This window comes from Perissodus microlepis, chromosome 20, assembly GCF_051167445.1.
Source record: "Perissodus microlepis isolate ML-2025 ecotype Zambia chromosome 20, ASM5116744v1, whole genome shotgun sequence".
Lineage (NCBI taxonomy): Eukaryota > Metazoa > Chordata > Actinopteri > Cichliformes > Cichlidae > Perissodus > Perissodus microlepis.
Genome location: NC_140480.1, coordinates 11,202,422 through 11,214,785, shown reverse-complemented (window position 1 = coordinate 11,214,785; position 12,364 = coordinate 11,202,422). Strand labels below are relative to the sequence as shown.

The window sequence follows — 12,364 nt, the reverse complement described above, 5'->3', positions numbered from 1 at the left end:
TCTTCAGCAAGCTATGGCTATGGCTAATAACAGCAGAAGCTCCAGTGAATTGTTATGACTGGGACCTTTCTGAGGCTCCGGTTGATGAACCCAGCTAAGTCCTGTGCAGGAGTCCACTTGTTAGGAGAGACCCCTGGGGAAAGATTCTTACCTACTGCAGTGATGGCGCAGCATAGCACCTCTCTCTACAATGGCAGGCTGTGCTGTTGGTGACAATTTTGCAGCTCGAAGTGCCACCAAATATGCAGCCTCTGCATTGTTTCCCCTTGAGCACTGAGCAAACAAGCCGTCTGCTGTGCCTGCAGTGGCTTTTCGTCTCAGCTACAGAGGTTTCTGCGAGTTGCAATGCTACCTTGGCTGATGATTTTATTTTGGGTAATGCGAGGCATACTGTATCTCAAAAATACTTTGATCCTAAAATATGTTGTGTTGATGATAAGGAACGACGTTAATTGAATCCCTTAATATTATTATTTTTTTGCTGCCAATCTCCACTGGCACCCTCTCAAAGATCCACACTGCACACCTCATTTGAACTGGGAAACTTTATCATTTATGCACAGTGCTCAGTGTTTACAAGTGATGATGAAATGAGGGCACCCCGAGCTCAGAGACAAGGTCCAAATGTTTCAATTTCACCGCAATATAAGCAATTAGCAAAGCGCTTGTTAGTGTGCATCCTCTCTCTCTCGCTCACTCTTTATCTGTAAATCTCCCCCATCCCTTGTGCCGGCGGGAGATGAATATGTCTTCGATGTCCTTGGATTTCTGTCTTGTAAACACCATAGGCACTAAGCACTGTTTACCGGTGTGCATGGCGGGCCAACAGCCGGCTCCGTCTCTTGCACAGTTGTCCCGTGGGGCCAAACTCACCTTGTTACCCTTTTAATTAGTAGGAGCAGTTAATAGTGTCGGCCGCTTCTGCCGCCTCAGCACTTGCCCTGACTTCAGGAATCGCTCCAATCGATAGCAAAGACTTGGGCTGAGACGGGGAGATGGGGGAGCGGGAGGGAGTCCTTATTGCGGGAGTGGCTCAGGCACATATATGATGATGTTTGTAGTGGACTAAAACAACAAAATTACATTCTTTGACGGAATGTTTAAGGGCAAAAACCATGCCTTCTCTGTATTCCTTGAACATTTAAAAGTATAACAGGGTCTCTCATGCTTATTCACTCAGTTTCTCCCCTCCCACATTTCCTCTCCTTTGAAAATGAATGTAATCAAAAAGCTAAGGGTTTGCTTGGTAGATTCTATTGTGCCCTTATAAGCTTTTATCCCCTCCAACCGCTCGCCTCCCGTGCTCATTTCTTTTCTTGTTTTGATTTAAAGATGCAGTGGAAGTACTTAGCATTTAGATGACATGCTGCTGGAGAGGTGTGATGGATCAGCGCCTCTTCAGAGGACTGAATTTCTTCGACAGCGCGGGGGCCAGTCGGCTGGTCAGACAGACAGAGAGACAGATCACAGAAGGACCAGCCGAGCAGGCAGCGGAATACCAAGTCTGCCTTAGTGCTGCGAGCCTGGCACAGCCGAAGGGAAAGCAGCGGCTGCTGGGAATGCCAATGCACAGCCCAGACAGCCGTCTCGCCTTAGCTCCTCTGATTGGCTAAACAGACCATTAGCTTTCTAATTATGATTAGCCGAGTCATTATCTGCACAAAAGTGGCTCATTCACCAATATTAAGAAAGCGAGGAAGCTGTATCTCTCCCATGGTCGAGGGGAAAACAGCATGTTGTCGTGTCCTCCTTAAGATGAATGTGGGCGGCAAGAAGTTGCATTCACAAAGAAATAAAGTGGAACACTGTTTATCACCCTGCCTCACAGCTAATGTGATGAAAAAAAAAGTGTGACGCCACTGATGGAAGAAAAGAGAGGTCCTCTGCTCTTTAATGCAGATGATGCGTTGGCCATTACTTGATCGTATTTTCTGGTTGAGGGGAGAAGCAGTGTCCTTGGAGGTCATAAAATCTGGTAGAGAACAAAATAACCTTCAGCTTCCTTCGTCTCGCCTTAGATATAATTGGAAGATGTGCCATCTGTGCTTTTAAATGGACATATGCTGCTCTGCGTCTAAGGCCAGTAAGCTGAGGGAAAACTGAATAAAATGAAGGCCGGCCCTCTCTTCCTTGGTGACCTTCTGCTTCTTCTTTTCCAGCCTTTGCCTAAGGAGCCGTCGTAGGATGCAGAGGAAAAACAGCAAGTATGAGTTTTGTGATGATCTGCTATTTTGCATAATTTGCATGCTGTTTCCAGTTCATTTGAAGAAACCAAGGATGTTTTGATTGTTGGATCTTGTAGAAAGCAGCAAATAAAAGAGGCCCTGCCTCGAATGCAATTCATAGTGTATTTTCCAGTAATGTGTTCAATGGCGAGCTTGAATAAAGGTCCAGGTCTGGTACAATTTCTGAGTCACTTTGATGTAACAATGCAATGAGTTATTGGCAGTTTTTTGAAATGCATAAGAACTGAAAGTAAAGAGCCCCTCTGTGGCTACATCAAAGGGAGCGGCTACTTCAAGGTTCAAGTTCAAGTTCAGTTTTCTCTCAGGACATATATCGAAAGCATGTCTACATGGAAGAATGTTTTTAGTAACCAAGAGGAAAGCTACAAAAGATTTCTCAATAGATTCAAAAAACATAAAGAAAAGAATTATACTTTAAATCCCTCTAAATCAGCACCACTTGTTTTAAAGTCAGCAAGTAAACTGGAGTGGGTACCAAGTTAGCCTGACTCAGGTTTACTTCACATCCAGAAACTTCCCTCCGGAAATGAAGTAACGACTAAACTGAAATCTTCATCGGAGAACTTGACTGAATATATCTGAACCTTTTATATTCTACAGAAAAAAAACCCCAAAACAAAACAGGCATTTGGAATCTGCATGCCGTGTGTCTCATAGCCAATATTCTAAGATTGATTTTCCCTCTTCCACTGAGAAAACAAAATGAATCACGCACAATTACCAAAGACGGGGAGAAAGGGGGGAATTGGGGGCGTCATAAATATTTATCTGCCAGCCTGGGAATTTGTGCAATTCTGTGTGGATTTGCCAACTCATATTTAAGTGTCTGAATGATTTATATGGTCAGTCCTGGGGTGTCACATTTGTCCACTGTCACCCTGAATCATTTATGTATTAACATTTATGGATTCATCCATATAACATATTCATGGCAGAATTCTATTATCATTCAAATGGTTTTTTTGATCAAATGATTGGCTAAATTAAGCCATTAACTGCAGAATTTCACCGCAGGTGAAACGTATTCCACCTAGAAAAGAATATATGACATATGAACCCATTTCTTCACATAACTCATATAATTAGATTTTTTTTTTACCTTTTAGACGTGGCATAATTAACTGTGGAGTCACACCAGTGCTGTGTTTATTCACTGGAAGCAATAGTGATTTCAAAAGAAAAGAAAAGAGGTAACTATATCCAGGAAAAAAGGTGTTTCCTGTTCCCTCACAGGCTTCAATGGTGATGGATGTCAAAGCATAAATCAGTTACCGTTGAGTGTGAGGGACATTCTATTAATACATTCCTCATTAATTTTGTCATTTATTTGATGGAATTAACAAAACAAATGTTGAAGTGTGCCTAAAGCAGAGTCCTGATGCCTGTTTTCATAATGTCAGACAATGCACAGGCAAAGGATGACAAGACCTTAATTTGAGTCTCTCGTTAAATTCATAATTGGCTCATATTCTGTATGTAAAGTGTTTTTCTGGAGCTGACATGGATAAAATATGAAAATTAAAGTGGAAGGAGGGAAGTCGGTGGGTGGTGGTGGTGCTGGTCTTTCAGTTTTTTTTTTCCTTTAACACCTTTGAATCTGTATATTGGCTGTTTTTGTTGTTAATTAAGCTGGTTTTGTTTTTGGTTAAAAAAAATAATGAGGACTGCAGTTTGGCCCTGACAAAAATGTTACACCAAGAAAAGGCGTTTCTGATACTCACAGTTAGGCAGTGAATGCCCTAAAAAAATAAAATGAAAACAGGGCACATTTTCTTTTTCTTTTTTTACTGAAGTGAAAACGCTAATTTAGTTGTTACATGATTAAAAACAAGACTGCGTTTATTTCTTTTCCTCTGTGCACAGGAACCATAATCTAATTAAAGCTGCTTTTGACTTGCTCCCTTAATTCACAAGGGGTCACCACAGCAGGTAGCTCCACATGTTTGATTTGGCAGATTTTTACACTGGATGCCCTTACTGACACAACCCCAAAGGGATTTGTGTCTCCTCCCGGGATTGAACCGGGGATCTTTTGCTTGTTAGGCGAGTGTGTAAACTACTACACTAGGGATCTGCTAATTAATTTAGATTACTAAAGTAAAAGTTAATTTTTCACAAGCAGGCAAAAGCGACAATAAAGGCTGCTTTGTGCTGCTGCTGTTAATGTGATAGAATTAGGTTCATGGAAAATGTTGAAATTTGACATAAAATTCAAAAGGCTACACAACACAGAAAATCGTCTGCACATTTGCATAACAAGGCGCATGTCTGAAACGATCTAACTTCACAATTAGTGTCTCACGTTTGTCTTTGTCTTTCTTTCTTCTGCTGCAGGTTCATTGACATCTATGTTGCTAAAGAAACCGAGGCCAGTCATTACACCCAAGATATTTTGTCCGTTCACCAATGAGGCTCCCAAAACTTACATCGGCTCTGACCTTCAATAATAAAAAATAAAAGATAAAATAACCCATAACATCTCCAGTCACCGCAGTGAGAGACCTGAAACGTCTGAAAACTCCACGAGGGCAGCATGGTAACAACATCAGCATTGAACGTTCATCACACCCAACTTCATGGACTAATCATGGAACAAAATCCCTATGAGAAACCCCAGAACAACCAGTGGAAAATTCACTGAAGGCCTTTCTTTTTTTTTTGTCTTTTTGTCTGCCACTGCCCAATCTGCAGGGGACAGCTCCTTGAAGATTCTTTTTATACCTTTGTGGCTTGATTTAGACTTGTCACAAGGCCTTTCAAAAGTCAGCCCCTTCATCTTCTTTACAGTCGCCGCCATGAAGCAATCCAAGGTTATATTCCAGCCAAGTTTCTTTAATGACAGTTCATTGCTCGAGTCGTGACTTTACAGAGGTTGAGGCAGGCCATATTGTCCGTTGGATTCTAGCTTTTAACACCTTTCTCTCATTTGGCCGGGTGAGATTTTTACAAGGCCATAGCCGCCAATGTCTCTGCATACACATAACGGGACGGATATTATGAAATAGCATGAAAGTCACACAAGAGATGACAGATGAGTTGACTGTCTTTGCTCACTGAATGGAGATCGTGATGGTGAAATGTGAACATTTTGGATGACTTAGCTTATACCTTATGTTGTTTGGTTTTTTTATGTGGTGCCAACATAGACTAGAAAAGTAGTTTTTGTCAATGAACCTCACACATCTTGTACACACAACTGGGAGCATTTAGCAGATGTGGACCCCTGGCTTGTTTTAATGATCTGTACTGTGTGTGTGTATGTGTGCGTGGGCGCACGGGTGTGGGTGCATGTTTGCATCTGTCCGTGTGTGAATATGTGAGTACACGTGTGCTTGTGTGTGTATGTTTTTCTGTATGCGTGAGTGGGTAGGAACGTCCAGAGATACACTGTGAAATAAGTCATATCCGATGCATTATTCATACTCTTGTATATTTTTGGGACACGCCCAGACCAGAGCTCACCATCTGGCAAAAAGGAAGCATTTGGGATTTTACAGATGTTGGATCTCATTTTAATCCTGGGTTCGCCTTTTCCTTTCTTCCTTCTTGTCTTTTCTTTAGTACATAGAAATATTTATATTGGGGATAAAATATAATTGAAACTGAAATTGAAACAGTATTGTCACATAAGTTAAAATTCTGTAATTAAAATCGATTTATGTGTGATTAAATGTATTTCCGAATCCTTGTCTAAACCGACTATATTTTGATATGAAATGTTTTGGCTGGCCAGATGTGCTATTTGCCAAGAAATGCTTGATATATTTAAAATCATGTACATACATACATATTGATATACATATATCCAACTAATGCATTTTTTGTTCTATGGGTCTTACTCTAAGGAGTTATAGAGGAGCAGTAGCACAAAAGGCATCAGTCTGAGAGAAGCAGAAGAAGTGGACACAATAACGTGAACGCCAGTAATATTTTTCCAAAAGAATACAAATAAAAAATAAAACACATTCCAAACACATCGAGCTACGGTCTGCAGATGAATAACATCTCTCCGAGCCATTTGCAAAAATAATAATCGCCACGGTGATACTTTACTAGGGGTTATTGCAGTTGGTTGCATTATAATGTACAGGTGTTCTGGTTAATGTGCCTGCTCCTTGCTCCCCTTTTTTCATTTCTTTGTACTACAAAGCCCTGTACATCTCCATCTTAATGTATGCATTTGAGGATATAAAGAGAGCATCTGCTCCCAGAAGCTGTGGACTGTGCATTTGGTGTGTGTGTGCGTGTGTGTTTTCCAGGTCAGTACACAGTCTTCTGTGTTGTGAGAAAATACCAATTTCCACCTGATCCCATTTCTTTGATTTCATGCTGCCTTTATTTATCACTTCTATGGTTGGCACTCACCGTAAGTAAATTGTCCCTTTGTTTTGCCTCACTGTCAGTGCAGGAGCTGCTGCAGTGACTCTAAGCAGGACAGTAACACTGATGGATTTTACTCAATGATAGATAAGAACAGATGGACATACATAAACCTCCTCTGCCTCTGCATCTGAAAAATGTCCAAATCTGACAGGTATTTATGCTAGAACATGTCATCAAAGTAAGTCCGGTAAGGTCCCAGTCACACAGGGCTAGAGACTGGTTTTCGACCCCTTGACAGCCTCCAGTTGCTAGGCAAATATGTGTATTGTTGTTGAAAGGTTGCTGGCTGTCACTTGGTGAAATCATTCACAGAGGGCATTACCACAAAACCCTCCTTGTGGTTGCTTTGGTTAATACCACGTTGCTGCAGTCGCCCATAGTTTTCATGGAAGATTCCGGACATGGATGCAAACACTTGCTAAGTTTGACAGCATGTGGTGTCCATTTCTAGGTTGTGCCCTTTTTATTTTCCCTACCACTTCGCAAGTAGTTGGCAACTGTTTGCAGACAAGTTGGTGTTTTGTATACAAATTCTTGATGGCCACATCTGTAACCAAAATACTCTCAAGGAGGTTTTCAGTGCACTATCATACAACTTTTTGGGACCTTCAAAGTAAAAGCTGTGCCTTTTGACCGCTACTTTCACTTTCTAGCATCTAAGCAACAACAAGGATCTCTATGGCGCTATATCATCTTTATGACAGATTTTTACCCGGCAACACATGGCTGTAATGTATATAGATATTATATTTGTATTTCTCAGACAGCATTTATTTAAAAAAAATAGCTGAAAAAAACCCAGGGTCTGAACATGACATAGTAACGGTATGTGAGATAAATTATGATAATAACGAAAAAAAATATTGAATGCATTGTGTAATACTATACCTGAAGTAACTGTAGAGAATAGATTTCATTACAGACAACATAGTTATTCACTGTATAACATATCGCTTTACAAAAGTTGCCTTACGTCTTTATTATTTTAGTATTATTCCACAATATGGCAAGTGGATATTGACATATAATGCTACAAGTTATAATTGCATATAATTGCATCAGAAATGTTCCCATACTTCTCACAATTAAAACAGGCAGAGTAAATATTAATCTGATTTATTCTATGTCACAGTTTACTCAGAGCTGTGTGGCTATATGAAATCGCGAACCCCTGAGGCATTGTTTAGGAACTAATACTCTCTTATACCCCTGCTTAATATATAATTACCAAATGCCAATGCCTATTTAGTTACTTAATTGCTCAGAGCCACTTAACCCATTGTGCATAAAAGGTTGAAAAGTTTTATAAATTTCATGAGGCTTTTGCTTTCTTTCACAGGCCTATAAAAAGTCCTCATTAATGGGAAACTAAAAGCAGTTTTAAATTTAAGTGCTTGTAAGTATTTTTAATTAACTGCTAAGCCAGCATGACCTTGCATATACTGGTCACAGCAAAAGCCAGTTAGGTGATAATTTGTCTACCGTACTGTATATATTTAGAGTAAAGTACGAGAGTGTAAATGCATCGGATTTTTACTGTAAATCTCTCTTAAGACCAGCCTTTCCTGCTAATTACTGTAAAACTAATTAAACTCTATACAACTGTGGCTCTACGGTGGAATTCATTTAGTGTTTTTCTAATCTTATTGGCCACTCAAAAATTTTTACACTGCAGCCTACACACAGAACTTTGTTCTTCATTCAACCAGTAATGGACAGTTTGACATGCGGGCCAGTGGAGCAGTGGACTGATCAGCGGAGGCCGCCACTCTGCCTCCTGAGTCAGCTGGCTCTACTGTATTCTCTGAAATGACTGAGTTCTTTCCAGGAAATCTTAAAGAAATGTAAAATTAAGGGGAAGTAAGGTATTCGTAAAATGCTTTGCCTTGCTATTATTGATTTATGAATTGGCACTGTTTTTCTTATTGGCTCACTGCGAGTGATATTTCTAGGTCATAATGTAGCATTAGTACCATCAAGAATATTAGGTGTTCCACCTGACTGTAAAAAGACTGAGGCATGTGGTTTCTGCGGATGCTGCTGAGCCAGTATTCCCACTCAGAGATGTCCTTTCAACAAGACCTGGCCCTGCTGCTTCCTTCCACTTTCCTTGTATGTCTTGCTGTCTCAGGGTTTTGGATGTGGGCTTCTGTTGGGATCAACAAATGTGGTATTTTTCCTCCATTCCATCTACATTACAGCACAGTATTTCACTGGATATCAGAAAACCTTTACTACACCAGGCAGTGAGCTGTCAAGAAGCTACTGTGACAGAATAAAAACTCTTTGTAATGTGGATTCTATCATATATTGATGTTATAAAAATATGACCTATAATCTTTATGATTATCTAGCATTTGTTAAAGGGAAAAATTGAGTGTGATAAAGGTTTGAAGAAAATCTGATGTCACTTATTATACAGGGTGGGCCATTTATATGGATACACCGTAATAACATGGGAATGGTTGGTGATATTAAAGTCCTGTTTGTGGCACATTAGTATATGTGAGGGGGCAAACTCCTCAAGATGGGTGGTGACCATGGTGGCCATTTAGAAGTCAGCCATCTTGGATACAACTTTTGTTTTTTCAATAGGAAGAGGGCCATGTGACACATCAAACTTATTGGTAATGTCACAAGAAAAACAATGGTGTGCTTGGTTTCAACGTAACTTTATTCTTTCATGAGTTATTTACAAGTTTCTGACCACTTATAAAATGTGTTCAATGTGCTGCCCATTGTGTTGGATTGTCAATGCAACCCTCTTCTCCCACTCTTCACACACTGATAGCAACACCGCAGGAGAAATGCCAGCACAGGCATCCAGTATCCGTAGTTTCAGGTGCTGCACATCTCGTATCTTGCCTTCAGATGACCCCAAAGATAAAAGTCTAAGGGGGTCAGATCGGGAGACCTTGGGGGCCATTCAACTGGCCCACGACAACCAATCCACTTTCCAGGAAACTGTTCATCTAGAAATGCTCGGACCTGGCTCCCATAATGTGGTGGTGCACCATCTTGCTGGAAAAACTCAGGGAACGTGCCAGCTTCAGTGTATAAAGAGGGAAACAAATCATCATGTAGCAATTTCAAATATCCAGTGGCCTTGAGGTTTCCATTGATGAAGAATGGACCCACTATCGTTGTACCCCATATACCACACCAAACCATCACTTTTGTTGTTCCAACAGTCTTGGAGGGATCCATCCAATGTGGGTTAGTGTCAGACCAATAGCGGGGGTTTTGTTTGTTAACTTCACCATTCACATAAAAGTTTGCCTCATCACTTAACAAAATCTTCTGCGTGAACTGAGGGTCCTGTTCCAATTTTTATTTTGCCCATTCTGCAAATTCTGTGTGCCGATCTGGGTCATCCTCGTTGAGATGCTGCAGTAGCTGGAGTTTGTAAGGGTGCCATTTGTGAGTAGCTAATATCCGCCGAAGGGATGTTCGACTAATGCCACTCTCCAGTGACATGTGGTGAGTGCTACGCTGTGGGCTCTTGCTGAATGAAGCTAGGACAGCCACTGATGTTTCTTCATTAGTGACAGTTTTCTTGCATCCACGTTTTGGCAAATCCAACACTGAACCAGTTTCACGAAACTTAGCAAGCAGTTTGCTAACTGTAGCATGGGAGATGGGTGGTCTCGTAGGGTGTCTTGCATTGAAATCTGCTGCAATGACCCGGTTACTGCGTTCACCAGATATCAACACAATTTCGATCCGCTCCTCACGTGTTAACCTCTTCGCCATGTCAATGGCTGTGAACAAAGAGAAACTTGAAACTCATGAAAGAATAAAGTTACGCTGAAACCAAGTACACCATTGTTTTTCTTGTGACATTACCAATAAGTTTGATGTGTCACATGGCCCTCTTCCTATTGAAAAAACAAAAGTTGTATCCAAGATGGCTGACTTCTAAATGGCCACCATGGTCACCACCCATCTTGAGGAGTTTGCCCCCTCACATATACTAATGTGCCACAAACAGGACTTTAATATCACCAACCATTCCCATGTTATTACGGTGTATCCATATAAATGGCCCACCCTGTACATTTGTTAAAATGTGTAGTTGCAGATATGAACTTCATAGACGATCACTTCTCAACGCAGATTACCGCCATAAAATCTGATTACATTTCTCAATCAGCTCTGGGAATTGCCCTGTAATTGACACATAAAAAAAGTGATGCTATGTATTGTAGCTACAGCCGGATAACCATGCAGTAAATGTTTGCCCATCATGGAATAACACTAGAGTGGGATCAGTGGAGGGGCGAAACTCGTCATGCTTACATGAGAGCATTTTTTTCCCTCAGATATATCGTAGCTCGAGTGTTATCAAGTGCCTTTAGCTTGTGTCTATGTGAATCCCAGCTAGCAGCAACCACCATGTAACACAATAACACCTGACACTTGATCTTACTGGCTGTTTTTGTGCTTTTAAAAAAGCAATTGTGTCAGCACTTGTGGGATATCTTTTTTCCTCTTGAATAAAACCATCAGGGCCAGCACAAGGGATAAGTGCTCCAGCACTGCGGGCCTTCATCGCTGTATTTCAGTTTTGCTGCTGAGTCTTCCCCATCCAGAATGGATCCCTGGCCGAGCCTAATGAGACACAAACACACCCTCGAGGCTCAGACTGTCTTGCTAAACACAGCATTGTTGAACGGCGCCGCAGTGTAGCGAATTAGCATTTATGCCCACATAAAAATCCATTTACTGATCCATTAGCTTAGCATAGTGCTAATGAGTTGCTAGTGATGATTCGCAAGGGACTTTGGTAGCAGAGCGTCATTAAAGGTTGACTCTTACAAAATAACAGCTTTGCATGTTGAGAGAGGGCTGTAGAATAACACAACTTCCTGTACTAACAATGTCACTTTTATTTTATATAATCAATTTCTTATATTAAGGGCCAATTTTTCTCCTCCATCCCCTCTCAAATGGTGCTCAGGAACCTGCATGTTTTGCTTGTGGGAAATTGGCATGCCACTGTCACAGGAAATCTATTTAGCCATCGCTCAAACTAATGATGAGGAGGTGGCTGTACTCAGCAGCTTGTGCCAGGTAAGCAGAGCAGAACAGGCTGCAGAAAGCCCCTTCTCAATGGTAAGTTAAAGGTAGAACACAATCAAAGGTATGAGTGAAATAAGCCCTAAGCAGATCATATCAACCCAAAGATTTCTCAAGAGACATTTTATTGCTTGACTCTTGCTTTCTATTACACCACTAGACACTTTAGTTTTTAATTCAGAATTGAGAAGAAATGTGTGGCTCCACGTTTTGCTCACTTCCAGCAGCACAATGAATGTGAAAAGCAGATCTATAGCTGAATGAAATGTCATTTGATTTCCTTTCACAAGAGAAACCAACAGAATGATATTAGCATCATCTGAGAAAAACCTCATTGCCAAAGCCTCCCGGTCCAGTGCTGCCACACTGAAGGGGAAGCAGCTCCGGGGGAGAGATGAAGGTATAAAATGGTCGTTTTACTAGAGCAACACAAGCTAATTTATCATTCTCCAGGGGTCAGGCGACGCTTTCTTGGTTGTGAATTTTAATGTTGTTTTTTATGGGTCTTAATAAACTCTATTTTGCTGCGAGCGTTTATGCAGAAGAGCACAACATCCTTCACTCGGCTCATTTAGTGAGTCAAGGAGAGAAGGGCCGGAGCCAAATTTATCCAATGGAGTCATCAGTTTCTTGCACTAATATGACTCAGGAAGGTG

General features: G+C 41.0%; 1 protein-coding gene across 2 annotated transcripts in view; it reads left to right on the top strand.

Annotated features, from left to right (window-relative positions):
• Positions 1-6,472, top strand: part of tafa5l (TAFA chemokine like family member 5, like) — a 45,050-nt gene extending 38,578 nt beyond the window's left edge. For both annotated transcript variants that reach the window (XM_084917194.1, XM_084917195.1), the window contains exons 5-6: positions 2,160-2,204; positions 4,581-6,472. In XM_084917194.1, coding sequence (XP_084773320.1) covers positions 2,160-2,183 — 24 coding nt within the window. In that variant the 3' untranslated portion in view covers positions 2,184-2,204; positions 4,581-6,472. The remainder of the gene's footprint in view (positions 1-2,159; positions 2,205-4,580) is intronic.
• The last annotated feature ends 5,892 nt before the right edge of the window (positions 6,473-12,364 follow it).